A 17376-nucleotide genomic window follows, 5' to 3' on the forward strand; every position below is an offset into this window, starting at 1 on the left:
CCCACCTCCACCCACCTCCACCCACCTCAACCCAAGAATCATTGCCACCATCTCCGCTGTATTCACCGACACCTGGTCTGTTAACCTCTGGACCACCTGCACATTGAATTCAGGCACATACACCCCTGCACCAACCCTCCTACTATCCAGATCCATTGACCCATCTGCATACATCTGGACAAATGTGTAATACCCCTTACCATCATACCTTTCCACACGTCGACTCGCACTTGAATCAACTGTCTACTTCGTACCTCCATTTACATAGCCTAGTCAAATTCTTCCCCAAAATTAAGAGATAATAATATGCTTTTTAAATTTTTTCCTGGAAATTTGTTCGTGTCATAATTGAACCTCCTCTGTCTCTTATGTTAATAGTTAAAAACATTATGCATTCAATGCGAGTCAATGTCTGTAAGGACTTACCGCAACTTTTGAAGGACATGAGATCACTGATAACAGACTATCGAATGAAAACATCCGCAGCTGTTTTTCTAATGACTTGTATCCTTTGCATTCCAACCCAAATGTGATTTCACTAGAGACATTGTGAAGAAGTTGTGGCTCAAATATAAATATATTTAGAGAGCTTTTAGAGAAAGTAGATTTACTTTAGAACAAAATGTTGGTGAGTCTGAAACAACTGATCATTTGTTTTTTATGTATTCATATTACAACCTTTTACATCGGTTCTAAAATCTTTTTCTTTTAATGTTTGTTGTTGTAATGCAGGGCACCTGTAAATAAGACCTCTGTCTCAGATGATTATCCCTATATAAATAAAATAAAAAATAAAATATGTATTATTTCCCAACACTGAAACATACGAAAAAGAAAAATGCATGAGAACTTTTGGACTTCATTTTAACACTTAAACTCTGAAAATCCAGCATTGTGATACACAACCTGTTTCTCTTTAGGTCGAACTACACAGTAGTGATGTTTTTCTTTTTGATTGACTAATATTACTTACTCAAGCGTAACACGTATTTTTTGTAGTGAGTTGCTCAAAGGAAGTGTTCATTCGAATGGCTTGCAGTGGATCTGTACGTGATCATATGTGACCTTATAGCTGCAGGAAGATCAGGGGGGGCTGGAGTGGTGTGTGTGTGTGAGATACAGATATTGAACGGAGAGACAAAGTGTACATACGCATTGTAGCAACGTTAGTCAAACAAATTAATAAAATTACTCAAAAGGTTTGTTCCTTCTACTGAAGGACTCGAAAAGATCAGAGCCCATGAGGAGTTGAACTTCCTATCTCTACTGTGCATTCAAAATAAAAATACAATTGTTTTAATATGAAAACATGCTAGACTGACATGCATATTATTATTATTATTAAGCTCAATTTAAAATAATCCATCCAAACATCATGAGCAACCAGTCTAGCTCATTTCAATTGCTTTTGTTTAACTACAGAATTGAATGTGTACTGTAGGAGCTATTTTGGCTTCTGTAAGTGTGATTTATCTGTTATGTACACCATAACATCATGACTACTGACAGGTGAAGTGAATAACACTGATAATCTATATAAATATATACACCGATCAGCCATAACATTATGACTACTGACAGGTGAAGTGAATAACACTGATAATCTTGTCATCATAGCACCTGTTAGTGGGTGGAATCTATTAGGCAGCCCATTTTCAGAGGTCCATGCCTTGATGGGTAAGGGTTGTTTTTGCATCAAAAGGGGGACCTACACAATATTAGGCAGGAGTTCATAATGTTATGGCTGATTGGTGTATATGTTGTCTGTCTAGAAATATTTGAACTTGCTTGTACACTACAGGGCATGATATTGGTCACTGGTCACTTTAGATAGCACATGTGAACAGAAAAGGTTAGCACAGATGAAGGCAGCAAACAGTTCTTTCGTTTTAATGTTTAACATAATCTTTTTACTTTTTGTAAGAAATGTACTTATGTACTTATGTAATTATACTTTTGTATTGTAAAAAATGGGATGTTTGTCCAGATGGAATCTTGTCCAAAAGACGTCATGAATGGCTCTGGTTGTTTCATAGAGAATTCAAAAAGGGAAAGAAAAAATGGAAATCATATCTAGGTGAAGTAAGAAAGAGAGCAACTCTTCTGAAAATACAGTGTAATTTACAGTAAAATTGGAATGAAAAGGGCAGCTTATCCCAGGGGAGGGGGAATCTTACCCTGCTAGATGAGCAAAATGCCACTTTCCAAAAAAACACATTATTTTCCACATTTTTTCTCTCTTCTATCTTGGGGGGTAATCTTCCCCCATGTTACTCTAATGTTTCAACAAGTTTTCAAGCAAATCATTGTGTTATTTTCTTCTTCCTTTGACTTGTACTGTTCAATTTAACAGCAAAGATCAAGAAAATGATTAAATGTTTTATTGTCTAACTGGCAAATCATTTAACTGTGTATTTCATTAAGGTTATGCCATTAACTTTTCGATTTTGGGCTACATAAACGGACTGTCAGTAATGTCTGTTGTGCTATTTTGGACCTGTTCTACTAGTAATTTATGCTATTGAATCAACTTTTAGGATAAGGGTTTAATGTAATTTATGCTATTGAATCAACTTTAAGGATAAGGGTTTAATTAGACCTAAGATAAACAATCCCAAGACACGTAACTTGTATTAAGTCCATTACCACATTATTACTCTAGAATTATAAAATGTCCTTGTTCCAGGCACCCTTGGATAAATTAATATTTCTGTAAAAAAAGATGTTGACCTGACCTCTACATGGTGCAAAGAAAAACTTGCCACCTTTCTGCAACAGGCTATAGAAAATTCAACACTTCCAGTTACCAATTTCAACTTTCTAGAACATTGCTTTTAAATTAAAACAGCTCAAACGAAGAAGAAAAATCACAATGATTTGCATGAAAACTGGACAGATTTACACAGCAGAATGCACAGGTCTCTGCAAAGGACCATCAGTACAGTTTAGCTGACACTGAATTAGTTTTTCACAGGTCCACCAAACAGCATGTTCACATTTGTGTAATATGTTGATTCTATGGAAAATGCTTAAATGGTAATCCTGCATAAACATGTGCAAAGGGGTGTCCTGTTTCACTTTGTACCATGCACAGATCAACTATTTTCTAACTGCACTAAGCAGCATTCTCAACCATCAACCTCCTAATGATGGCCATTTACCACATACATGTGGTAAATTTCAACATGTAGTCGAAGCAAATACACGTTTGTTTTCTATATTTATGCTTGAACCGCTTAAACCTAGTGTTATATCTTGACAAGAGATATTGAATGCAATCGTACGGACTCTGAGATCAAGTTTGAACGTTAGTTTACTCTTCTTTCTCCATTAAAACACTCAACGTAATGGCGTCATACCCACACATGACACCTTGAACTGTGCATCAAACCAGGATTTTTCCAAACTGACCCATGGTGAACATCAATGGGTGTAACATAATATTCAGGAACCCCCATTTTAACTGACCAATGGCGAACATTAGTGGGCGTAACTTAATCTTCAGTGGGTGTAACTTAATATTCAGGAACCCCCATAAACAAGTAACGCCCCTGACTTGAGCTCTGCAATTATACCTTATTGTTGCTGTTTCTTCTTCTTCTTCTGTGGGGTTTTTAGGCTGTTAGCATCCAGTGATATTTGATGCATTACAGCCACCTACTGTTGGAGTGTGAGACAGATTTTCACCGGGCCGCGTAAGCGGAGCTGGCCAAGAAAAGTGAATGTCTCTTACTGAGTGAATGAGTGACTACCCCTTGTTCAATAGGGTACTGGTTAGACACACGGACCTTCAACCAATAGGTTGTCCGTGTTCGAGTCTCGTCACAGTCAAAGCAAATTATGCATTAGGCTTTGTTCCGGACAAACAAAAACATTGTTGGCTACAACCTTCAGTAGCTGTGTTATGAAAAGCCTAAAATAAAAACTGTTTATACAGTTGTGCTCAAAAGTTTGCATACCCTTGGAGAATTGGTAATATATGTCCCATTTGTAAAGAAAACATGAGTGAGCAGGCAAAACACATGTCTTTTATTTCTATTTCATAGTCAACTAGATTGGCGCAATCATAAAACAAAACACGGCAACAAAGAAAAAAATGAACTGACCCCAGTTCAAAAGTCTGCATGCCCTTATTTCTTAATACTGTGTATTGCCACCTTTAGCATCAATGACAGCATGCAGTCTTTTGTAATAGTTGTCTATAAGGCCCCAAATTCTTGCAAGTGGTTTACAGTGAGGGAAAAAAGTATTTGATCCTCTGCTGATTTTGTACGTTTGCCCACTGACAAAGAAATGATCAGTCTATAATTTTAATGGTATGTTTATCTGAACAGTGAGAGACAGAATAACAACAAAGAAAATCCAGAAAAATGCATGTAAAAAATGTTATAAATTGGTTACACACATCTCAGGGGGAATTTTGTCCCACTCCTCTTTGCAGATCTTCTCCAAGTCATTAAGGTTTCGAGGCTGATGTTTGGCAACTCAAACCTTCAGCTCCCTCCCAAGATTTTCTATGGGATTAAGGTCTGGAGACTGGCTAGGCCACTTGAGGACCTTAATGCGCTTCTTCTTGAGCCACTCCTTTGTTGCCTTGGCTGTGTGTTTTGGGTAATTCTCATGCTGGAGTACCCATCCACAATCCATTTTCAATACCCTGGCTTAGGGAAAGAGGTTCTCACCCAGGATTTGACGGTACATGGCCCTGTCCATCATCCCTGTGATGCAGTGAAGTTGTCCTGTCCCCTTAGCAGGAAAACACCCCCAAAGCATAATGTTTCCACCTCCATGTTTGACGGTGGGGATGGTGTTCTTGGGGTCATAGGCAGCATTCCTCCTCCTCCAAACACGGCGAGTTGAGTTGATGCCAAAGAGCTATATTTTGTCCCATCTGACCACAACACTTACAGCCAGTTCTCCTCTAAATCATTCAGATGTTCATTGGCAAACTTCAGACAGACCTGTACAGGTGCTTCTTGAGCAGAGGGATCTTGTGGGCGCTGCAGGATTACAGTCCTTCATGGCGTAGTGTGTTACCAATTGTTTTCTAGGTGACTATGGTCCCAGCTGCCTTGTGTTCATTGACAAGATCCTCCCGTGTAGTTCTGAGCTGATTCCTCACGTTCTGAAAATCATTGCAACTCCACGAGGTGAGATCTTGCATGGAGCCCCAGACCGAGGGAGACTGACAGTTCTTTTGTGTTTCTTCCATTTGCGAATTATTGCACCATCTGCTGTCACCTTCTCACCAAGCTGCTTGGCAATGGTCTTGTAGCCCATTCCAGCCTTGTGTAGGTATACAGTCTTGTCCCTGACATCCTTGGACAGCTCTTTGGTCTTGGCCATGGTGCTGAGTTTGGAATCTGATCGACTGATTGCTTCTGTGGACAGGTGTCTTTTATACAGGTAACAAGCTGCAATTAGGAGCACTCCCTTTAAGAGTGTGTTCCTAATCTCAGCTTGTTACCTGTATAAAAGACACCTGGGAGCAAGAAATCTTTCGGATTGAGTGAGAATCAAATACTTATTACTTAAAAAAATGCAAATCAATTTATAACGTTTTTGACATGGGTTTTTCTGGATTTTTTTTTGTCATTAGTGAGCCACCACCATGCTTCACAGTGGGGATGGTATTCTGTTCACTATAGGCCTTGTTGACCACTCTACAAACATAGCGCTTATGGTTGTGACCATAAAGCTCTATGTTGGTCTTGTCACTCAAAATTACAGTGTGCCAGAAGCTGTGAGGTGTTGTCGGGCATATTGAAACCATGCTTTTTGTTGCATTGGCGCAGTAAAAGCTTCTTTCTGGCAACTCTACCATGCAGCTCATTTTTTTTCAGGTATCATTACATTGTGCTCCTTGAAACAACCACATCGTCTTTTTCCAGAACAGCATGTATTTCTCCTGAGGTTACCTGTGGGGTTTTCTTTGTATCCCGAACAATTCTTCTGGCAGTTTTCGCTGAAATCTTTCTTGGTCTACCTGACCTTGGCTTGGTATCAAGAGATCCTAGAATTTTCCATTTCTTAATAAGTGATTGAACAGTACTGACTAGTATTTGCAAGGCTTTGGATAGCTTTTTATATCCTTTTCCATCTTTATAGAGTTCCATTACCTTGTTACGCAGGTGTTTTGACAGTTCTTTTCTGCTCCCCATGGCTCAGTATCTAGCCTGCTCAGTGCATCCATTTGAGAGCTAACAAACTCATTCACTAATTATACACAGACACTCATTGTAATTTAAAAAGCTATAGGTGTGGGAAATAAACTTTTAATTGCAATTTTTACCTGTGTGTGTAACCCTGTGTGTCTGTAACAAGGCCAAACATTCAAGGGTATGTAAACTTTTGCTCAGGGCCATTTAGTTCTGTTATCATTCTGATTTAAAAAGGTGTCAAACAACTATGTAATAATAAATGGATTCATATGGTCACTATCCTTAAATAAAATACTTTTTTGCATGATCAGTCATATTTTCAAAATCAATGCCATAATTTCTCAATTCCTGCCAGAGTATGCAAGCTTATGAGCACAACTGTATTGACTATTTCTGGTGGATTTTTGAAGTATGCATCCGTGCATGGTTTTTGGGGTCAAATATGCTAGAAAACCCCATTGGGCAGTAAAAGAGTATGGGTTTCCACGATTCTCTCGTCTTTGTCACCTATATTAATAGGTATTATATCAGTGTCATTCACGAATGAAATAAAAACGAAAGTTTTTGCGCCATGAAATAGCTTTGGCTGTGTTAAGTAGTTAGATACTAGTAAGCATATTACTGGCTAATACGCTGTTAAAGCGGCCTGTGGCAAAATCCATACATTTCATAGATGGTATTTGTGGTGGAGGTAAACTTAATAAGAAACGTTAGTCAGTTTAACACAATGATTAATGGTGTCTAGCGAAATATTCAAAATGATCTAATGTCGAGACGCAAAGGCAGTAAGTCCCAGTCGATCCCTATTGTAAGCTCTTTCTAATTTAAGGCATTGAATGTAGCCTATAAACCCTGTTATACATGTTGTTGATTTGGATGTTAGCTAATTTATGGTGTTAGGTACAGTATATTACTACTTGGAATAGTGACTATTTGCGCAATTGCTAGTGAAACTTAAGATGAACTTTACATTACCAAAGCTATTCAATTTCATGGCACCACATTTGTTTTCCTTTCATTCGTGAATGACAGTGCTACAATAACAATAAATACAGGTAAGGATAACTGACTTTTTCGTCAAGGGAAAAGACGAGAGAAACGTGGAAACCCCTTCTCTTTTACTGCCCAAAAAACATGCACGGATGCATCTCAGTCCAGCTCCACCAGACATAGTAGACCATCCGGGAACTTATGGCCTACTATTTTCAGCGTATTATGCTTTGAGATATACTAATCTTCTAGCATACTAATATGGCATACAATATAGTATGCAAGTATGCGATTTGAGATTCAGACATAGATTGGATGAACATATGCAGCAATTATCCATGTAATTTCCGAGGCTTTCTTTATACCACGATGCTACGTTTAAGACTTCACGAAATGCTGTCTCCTGATATGCTACAGCAACTTCACCAGGCTAAAATGTTGGTAAAGCCTGACGTTCACGCGATGTATGTGTCTTTAAGAGACAACTTGACAAATTCGTAGCACCATGATCAGATCAGGCAGTTGTCCAATCAAATGCAAGAAGCAGCCCTTTCATGACCGAGGAAGTATCTTTCCATTGGACATGCTTGTCATGACGTAGTTTTCTTCAAACATGGAGTTTTTGATTACTTAACATTGCAGTTTTTATAGTTAAGAGTTGACGCCTTTTCAAGTCACTTGGGAACCTGGTTACCTGCGTCAGGTATGTAAATCTACAAAATTATTAGATAATTTAACAGAAATATTTATGGTGATGTATCATTAAAGTATGCACGTTGTAGGAGATAACAGCGGGATATCGGTGCATGATGTAAAATGCGAATTGATGTCAGCCTGGAATTATTTTGTTCAGGAAGATACTGTTCCACTATATGCATGTATGTATATTACAGAAATAGCACTTATCTGAAACGTGTTCCCTTATATTTAAGCGAGGCGCGAGGGTGTGTGGTATATTGCCAATACACTACTCAATGGTTTGTTTTTAACCCTGACCCTAACATTACAAATCAGTGGCTTATCAACAGATTGTTGAACATGTTCTTAGTATTAGAACATCTACATCTAACTGGAAATTGAGACTCTAAAAATACAATTGTAACCTAACTTTATTTTACTAGATTTTGCTATTCCTCAAATCATCGTGAAATCCAATTGGCAATAAGGGCCTTGTCTTTTTGCTACTACTCTACTGCAGGTGTGGGAGAGCTGAAGATTGAGGCATAACCTCTGATGCATCTCGCACATCCGTTCTGTTTCTTGTAAGATTTTTTTGTCAACCAAGAAATCTTTTGCATTCCCTGGACAACTAGAATTCGCTTTGAGTGACCTTCTTGACATGTATAGGCACAACATCTAATCCTAGATAAATGAATTTTCTTAAAACACTGGATACAGTGCATTGCTCACTTTGAAATAGGTTCTATAGGGTGAGGGTGTTCTGTTTTGTATTTAACATCCTATATTAAGCTACTCTTTCGTAAATTAGTTAACTTTCAAGAAAGTCATTACATTAATGTGTGATCAGTGGTGTTCAATAACAAGTTTTGTTTAATAAGATGTATTTTTTAACTGTGTTATAAAATGCGATATCCCGTTGATACACTCCATATTTTAACTAAACTTGGTACAAGGCTTGCGTTGATTCTCCATGGACTCTATTTAGTGCCTGGGGGGTGGAATCTGTCACTCAAACCCGTTAAAAGATTAATATCCCCAGATAGTGCCACTCCAATAACACCTTTTTATAGAAAGGGCTGAGTGCTGCCACCATGGTCGGGAGAGACATTTTATTATTTGAACTTATTTGAGATGCACTACCTGGGGAAAAAACGGATTCTTAACAAATTTTGTTGATATCATGGGACACATTAAAATCCCTGCATGTTAGAGTCCATAGAGATTAGAGGGCTGTCAAAAAACACTGTTTTATCATCCTGACCAAACCAGGGTTTTCCCCCTACCACCTTAAGCAGTTTTAAGGGCAGAGTCTGCCAGGCAACAATCTTCTTCAGGCCAGTTTAGAATGAATTATAAGATTCATTACATTGCAATTATCAAGACTAAAAATGAATCCATTGCTTACTTTTCTACACTTGAAATCATAAGCCTGTCTGCTGGTTACAAGACATGATTGTTTCTCTGTGTTAGTTGCCAAATGAGTGGCCAAAGTTTCAAGCTTGCTGTAACTTTGTCCTAAGGAAAGGCCTGATATAAATGTCCTTTTCTTAGGGCATGTTGATTCTGAACAGATTTTTGTGGAGCAATGTCTACATAAGGGTGGGATTTTCCCCAATTATCACAAAAGCTTTGATGAAAGCCATTTGGCCAATATGTACATTTTATAAACAAAGCTAGCAAGAGCCGTATGCAGGTTTCTCTTCTCTATGTTACTGCTACATTACCAAACACATGCAACAAGTAAGTTCAGATGTGCGGGTGCTTTTTCAATTATAACATAGGGAAGTGTAATATATTCTGTAAAGCTTGTTTTCATATATCTTAGTTCTACATGCTGTTGTACTTTATCTGTAAGATACAAATTAATTTAGAGGTCTTACATTTTCAGTAAGAAATATACAGTTTACATGTGATGTGCAAACTCTTCATTTCTAAAAACCTGAGCTTTCACTCATACATGAGTGCCTTCAATCCTTCAGTCTGACTCATTTGTTTGGCTGTGAGATATTTGCAAATGTAGCATAACTGTTTAACATTCGTGAGGAGGGTGGGCTGCTTTGAGGATTCTTCTAGGACTGTGAAACTCCTGCTCTAAGACACTACTAATGAACTTAACAGACTCAGACATGGATCTCGTCCTGAATGTTGCCGACCAGTATGTCCTCACTCCCTATGTGTACCCATCATCATGGCCTGAGGAGGGGGCCCTGCGCCAGATAATTACCCTGTTGGTAGTCACCAACCTGGGGGCTGCAGTCCTCTATCTTGGCCTTGGGTGGCTGAGCTACCAGTTCATCTTTGACCACAACCTCATGAAACATCCACAGTTTCTGAAGGTAGGCCTAAGTCCTTCTTTATTATTCACAATACTTGTAGCCTTCTTTCAGATACAAGACTATTTTTGCAACAGTCTATCTATAACTGCCCAGAATGTTTTATTGATGCAGTGTGCAAGTTCACATCCTTAGAGTTAGCATTTGCTTTTTGCAATTCTTAGTCCCAAATGGTTTCTATAAAAATTGAAGAATGAAAATTGATCTTAGATTGTTTTGGGTCCTCAGAACCAAGTTCGGCGGGAGATCAAATATGCCATGACATCGTTACCAATAATCAGTATCCCCACTGTGGCATTGTTTTTCTTTGAGGTCAGAGGGTACAGCAAACTCTATGACAACGTAGAAGAATCTACCATGGGTAAGACCATGCTGTGTTCACCAATACTCAGAGGTCATAAAAAGTCTACATACCCCTGTTAAAATGCCAGTTACTTGTGACGTAAAAGAATGAAACTAAGTCAGATAAATCATGTCAGAACCTTTTCCACTTTTAATGTGACCTATAACATGAACTATTCAATTGAAAAAACAACTGAAAACTTTGAGGGGGAAAAATAAAAAACTTGGTTGCATAAGTGTGCACACCCTTAAACTAATACTTTGTTGAAGCACATTTTGATTTTACTGCTGCACTCAGTCTTTTTGGGTAGGAGTCTATTAGCATGGAACATCTTGACGTGGCAATATTTGCTCCAAATCTGTCAGATTGCGAGGACATCTCCTGTGCACAGCCCTCTTCAGATCACCCCACAGATAGCATTTGCTCTGAGATACAACTAAGAAAATGTCAGGAAAATCCTACTTGAATAGCTGAACTTCTATTTAACATGAGTTTGAATGTGATTGGTTAATTCTGAACACAGCCACATCCCCAGTTATAAGAGGGTGTCGTACTTATACAACCAGGTTATTGTAAGGTTTTCATTTTTCCCCCTCGAAGATTTCAGTTTGTTTTTCATTTGAATTGTTCACATTATAGGTCACATTAAAAGTGGAAAAAGTTCTGACATGATTTATCTTTGTCTCATTCTTTTATTTCACAAATACCTGCCATTTTAACAGGGGTGTGTAGACGTTTTATATCCATTGTACTATAGACCATTGGTAGATGTTTTACAGACTAAGTAAGCACCATTTCAATCTGCTAACCCTGACCAAAATTGTCATATTATTAACTGTTTAAAAATTGTTTTGTTTTTTGCTAGTCACTTGTTCCATGGGATTTCAAATATGATACTAAAGATATTTGTTTTTTAGGCTGGCCCTTTCTGCTTTTTAGCATGATTTCCTTCCTGTTATTCACTGATGGGTGCATATATTGGATTCATCGGTTTCTTCACCACAAGCGTATTTACAAAGTGAGCATTACAATGTCTTGATTTACAATGGGTACAGTTGGTGCAGGATATATTTTTTCGCTGTCAATTAGAAGGGGATTTTTGATGTGAATTTGACTTATACTGTAGTATTCTGTAGTATTCACCTTGCTATTCCAAATCTTAAATGTATTAAATCTAAGTCGCTCTGGATGAGTAATGATATATCATCTATCTGCTCATTCTCTTACTGAAATTGAGGCAACATTGTCTTGAAGTTGATTAACTTATGTGCAGGAATTGCATTACAATAGTAATGTTCTAAAGATCAATGTTGTATTTGTCTACATGATTATGGAAACTGTTTTTCAAATAAATTATGACTGTTAAACTATTTTTAATGTAAACAGTGAACTTAATGTCATCAGGTTCAGTGCCCTCTCTTAATATTGGCAGTCTTTGTAAATATGAGCAAAGAGGGTGCTGAAAAAAGTAAAATAATAAATTCTCTCAAAATATTAATACAAATCTAACCTTTAATTAAAGTAAAATGATTGATAGAAATAATACATTTTAATGATAACACAAATATTTGTAAAAAGGTGCAAGGAGCACGTTTTTGTTATTCCTTACATGTGTACTAAGTTTTTCTATGTTTTATTTGAAGTTTGAGAAGTTTACTTGGTCTAAAGTGTAAGAGAGTCACAGACCATAGAGCCCAGACTCCTGGGGTACACTACTCACTCACACAAACACCAGTGTGGGGGCTGTGTAAATTGGGTTTTAGGTACGTGTGAAAATTAGAAAAGCAACTCCTTAGAAAACAAACAGATTTACTAGTGACATTATCAAAAATGTTAATCTAATTCGGCTCCACTGAGTACTTTATGTTCACCTATGGTTTTGATCAGCAGTTAGCTTTCAAACATCAAATGCATTAGTAAGGCACAAGTCCTCTTCCAGGCCGATTGTTAATATAATCAGTTGCTTTAAACTTCTTAATTATGGCCCTGATAGTGGAAATGGGCATTTTCAATCGTTAAGCTATTTTCTTTCAGCCATTTCCTGATTTGTGTAGCTCAACAACCTTTTGTCGCACAACATTACTTTATTCACGGGTCTTTCCCATAGTGATGGGTGACTTTGGAAATTTGGCCTGGGTGTCACCTCTTATTTATTCCCCAGTGAAATAGGAAGTCATGGCTTAGACTTAAGTGTTCCTAATCACTCAGGTGAGCTTAAAAATGTAAAATATGAATGGGAATATACTTCAGTTAGATGTTCCTCCGAATTTTTAGGGGTGTCAATAATTGTGGCACATGTTTTGTAGAAAAATAGAGATATATATATATATTTTTGTATACAATTTTCAAACAATTATTAAATAAATAATAATATTTTATTTTGAATGAATGATCAAGAGAATAAACAGCAAATCTTTTTTTCCTCAGGACGTTTTCCTCATATTTACCAAAAGTTCCAATTAATTAAAAGCCCCTTAATTTAAATGCCTAGGTATACTAGCCAGAGTATCTATTTCTTTAGATATTTCTACTATGTGCCCCTCTTGTGTCTTGACTCATTTATAAATTAGCAAATGAGTAGATTGTGAATATACATTCAGCATAAGTGGTTTCTTCTTTTTTTTGGTTGTGGTTTTTGTGACATCTTTAGGCTTAGCTGTCATTATCTACACGAGTGTACAATTCAAGTCACCATAGCAGGACATTGTTGAATCTGTTATCTATGCCAGAATTCAAAATGTCAACTTAAAACCACTGTCGAATGTAAACTGATCTATTCTCTTTATTCCCTCCACACAGCACTTCCACAAACCACATCACGTGTGGAAGATCCCAACACCGTTCGCTAGCCATGCATTCCATCCACTGGATGGCTTTTTGCAGGGTCTCCCTTACCACATCTACCCCTTCCTCTTCCCTCTCCACAAAGTGCTTTATCTAGCCCTCTATATATTTGTTAACATCTGGACTGTATCCATCCACGATGGTGACTACCGCGTGCCTGGTCCACTGCAGGAGGTGGTCAACGGGGCAGCCCACCACACTGATCACCACCTCTTCTTTGATGTCAACTATGGCCAGTACTTCACCCTGTGGGATCGCATTGGTGGGTCTTACCGCAACCCCTCTGTCCTTGAAGGGAATGGCCCCCTTGACTGCATTCGTAGACTGATGGCTGAGGGGAAGATTAGCTCTAGTGAAGATAATGCTGACACCAATGGTTATGCTAATAGCGGTACAAAGAGCAAGGAGCAGTAGTGGGTACAGTACATGTAGTATAATGATGAATAAGTACTTAGTGTCATTGATAAGGAATAGCTACTGTATCGACAGTTGTTGACCTTAATTTGTTCTTTTACATGCTACTTGATGCTTCAATGATAGGCACAGGAAGGAGGCAAGCTGTCCTAACAGAGACTGTTATGTTGTGAGAACATGTCTTGAAAAGATGCACAACATGTTCTGATTTCTTAACAGATCTTACTACTTTTCATAGACGTGAACAACAGGCAAAATAAAATCACCAAGCTATTGTCATAGAAAGAGGCTATACAAACCTAGCAGGCCTCTCACCATTTCCTGGATTGTCTTTGTTGGCTTGTTGAGAAATAATTGCTGATTTTAGCATGCACTTAATTGTCCCTAATTAGAGGTGTTGTATGGATTTTGTGAAAACACAAGACTGTCTGAGCCAGGGGTAAGATTTAAATAAGATCTTTAGTTCGGATTTTTGTAAGCAAATGAAAATGCCTTGTTTCTACATACTGTATGATATTTAGGTGGGTGAAATGTCTTGTTTTTATCTGAATTTTAGCATTTTAAAGCAGACATACACTCCTCCCCTCTGTATTTATCTGGACTGAGAAGCTTAACATGTTTCCATTTGCCTATATTTTCCAGTTCTATTGATTTGCATTTTCAAAAAATGCTGGAGAATAGCCTAACTGACAATGTTTGCTCTACTGTCCAAATACTATGCCAAAGTCTTACACCACCTTAATAATCAGAGCAGGATTATACTCCCTGTCCATACACACTCAGGTTATGGATAGCAATTTTTTTTCTCCTAAGAATGGATGCTTGAAGTAAACACAGAACTGAATGAACAAAATGAACAAAAACATGTTTATTTTTTTTAAAGGCTGTATTTTGTGTGGACTCTCTTAGAAGGGAAAGCTGAAGCCATTTGATTTGTTAGACTGTTGTCCTTTCTTTCAGGTTGTACTGTTAAATTAATCCAAGCTTCCTGAACGATTTGCCATAACTATTCTTTTGACTTTTGGCTGCTTTTCATTCTCTTGTGTTTTCTGACCAGGTAATCCCACACAGCATCTCAAAGATAAAGTCTTTCACTGTTTACTGTCTTTAATTTGCACAGTTTCTTTAAGTGTCTTTATGACATTTCTTCTACACATCTCACAAGATGTGTATTGCCTTTTGGACAGGACACACAATTCTAGATTTATTTTTATTGTTATATATTTACTTGTTTTTATTATAATGTCAATGTATTTTACAAGCAAATAAACACTGCCCAAATAGCTTTAAAAAATCTCAGGTGGCCTAAGCCTTTTGCACAGTACTGAAAAGTAAATACAGAGGATATTTGACTTTTTAAAACTATTAGCTCTTGAATGGAAATTGTAAATAATTGACTGCAAATATTGATGTCTACAAATGAGAAAGAAAAGGTTTTCATGGATATTTCATATTTCAAGTTGGAAAATATATTGGTTGTTTGCAGTAGTCATTTGTGACTTTGTCCTATCCTATTTTCTTGATAAATAAAAACTAATATATGAAGACGTCTCAGTCCTTTTATTTTAAGATTGCAGGTGACATATGGAACTGTTTTGCCATGGTTTAGCATGGATTACTGATTTTGGTTTGATTATTTCAAATCGGAATATTGTTAAACCAAGCAATCGATAAACATACCTCCAACTATCAAGGATATAAACACAAGAAAATCCAAGATTTGTTTCATTTGTGATTGTAATTAGCAATTTCTGAGTTTACAATTGAGTTGCTCTATAAAAAAAAAAGTTTGCTTGCATGACACAGCACTCTTGCAGTGTTATTTCTTATGAAATACAGCAGAGGGAGATGTTGCATTACCCAAAGTAAAGCATGTTGACGCAAGGTGTCTCATCTTTTTAATTCAGGTTGAAACACAGCAGAACAACACTCCATTGTGTTTTCATTAGGATTCTGACCTGTAAGATCAATTGTTACAGTGTAACAATAATTGATTTTGAGTGTATAGCTTGTAAATATCCATGATTGAAAAATATCAGCTGCCATGCACCCATCTCTCTCACTCAAATAAAGCCACTTAGTGGCTAGTTTGTCTGTGTGAAAAGACACAGTAGGTTGTCTGTTGCCATGATATTTTGGAGTGGATCAAACGCATCTCTTCCCTCCCTGGCTTTCATTCCCAGACCCCTGTTATACACATTTTGTATTTCTCATCTCAGGGCTCAATCTCTCTGCTCTCCAATATTTTATACTGTACATTGTGTGTGAATCATAGTTTGTAGCTAGCTATTGTTCTGTTCAATTGTTCTAGTTATATTTTCTTTTGACATTGCTGTGCCCACAGCCTATTGTTGTTTTTGTTTGTCATTGGTGGTCTGTCTGTCAATATTCCATTGCCACTGCCTTGTTGGTATCTCCTGAGCTGCTTGCTTGTTATGTAGGGCATTCATAGTCAAAGCATGATAAACTTATGTATTCTTACTTATATCTCAAAACCTTTTTTTTCTAATTCAGCACTGGTCCAACATAATGGCACTGACTGACCTATAAGTAGCGCTCTAACCTTCTAAAATCTAACATGTTGCTACTATGGTGAAAATTAGCTTTTAGCTAAGCACAATTGTCAGTTGAATTTTTCTTACAAATATCTTACAACATAAAACCTTGCCAACATACCATAATTAATTTTGAATGTCAGTGTTTCAAAATAACATATCACACCGAACAAAATGTTTAGGTACCATTTGTAATTCAGGAACATTTTGAGAAATGGTCAGAGTTTTAAATACTTTGCAAGGCACAGTATTCAACCACAGGAATTATCAACTCAAACCATGTTCATTGTTTAAAGAAATCCCTGTTTTGGATGGCATGTCCCTAGTTTGTCTTCAGGAAGAAAAACATTCTGTTTGAATAATTAGATCTTCATTCTAATTCAACAATGGCTATATCCCTGTACTAAGCATGCCTGCTTCTGCAGACATTTAATAAGCAAAATTGTAATTTAACCAATGCAAAAACAACCATGTCCATGGCCAGATTGTGTTGCATTGCATAACGTTATCATTACAGCAACAGTGGCTCCCAAACTTAGCTTAATCTGGTATCACTAGATTTAAGTTACATTTGTGTACTATTGTCCCTGTTATCACTTCAGAAATCTGGTCACCTTTGTTGTCGATGACAACATTTTAAAATATGTTATAAAGTCTGGATAGTGCGCACTGATAAAGAGCTTCAGTGGCTGGACTATGGAGACCATCATTTTCTTTTGTAATGTTGATCAATCTCTTTTTTTACATTCTTATATACATTATTGAATTAGAAATGACAACACTTTTGCTCCTATTTCAGGGCACCAAAGGACAGTTGGCTTGATCAGTATGTCTGGTTAGTAAAGTGTGTTTTACTACATTATTTATGCAGGCATATGACAGCTTCCAATGTCTAGTCTTGTTTGTAGATTGTGTGTGCTTTTGGAATCAGTAATTATTGTCTGTCAAAATGAGGACCATGCTATCTAACCAGAAGCAAGTTTGGAACATCATAAAAATAACTAAAAGCCAATGAGCTCACAAATAGCCTGGTACACCAGGCAAGATGAGCAAAG

At 37.2% G+C, this 17376-nt stretch overlaps 1 protein-coding gene across 1 annotated transcript; it reads left to right on the plus strand.

Annotated features, from left to right (window-relative positions):
- The first annotated feature begins 7740 nt into the window (after nt 1-7740).
- Nucleotides 7741-15311, plus strand: sc5d (sterol-C5-desaturase). Its single transcript, XM_010893984.3, has 5 exons — nt 7741-7854; nt 9951-10168; nt 10394-10526; nt 11426-11526; nt 13308-15311. The coding sequence occupies exons 2-5, from the start codon at nt 9959-9961 to the stop codon at nt 13764-13766; spliced, it is 903 nt and encodes a 300-aa protein (XP_010892286.1). The 5' UTR covers nt 7741-7854; nt 9951-9958; the 3' UTR covers nt 13767-15311.
- The last annotated feature ends 2065 nt before the right edge of the window (nt 15312-17376 follow it).

This window comes from Esox lucius, chromosome 7 (genome assembly GCF_011004845.1).
Source record: "Esox lucius isolate fEsoLuc1 chromosome 7, fEsoLuc1.pri, whole genome shotgun sequence".
In the NCBI taxonomy this organism is placed as follows: Eukaryota; Metazoa; Chordata; class Actinopteri; order Esociformes; family Esocidae; genus Esox; species Esox lucius.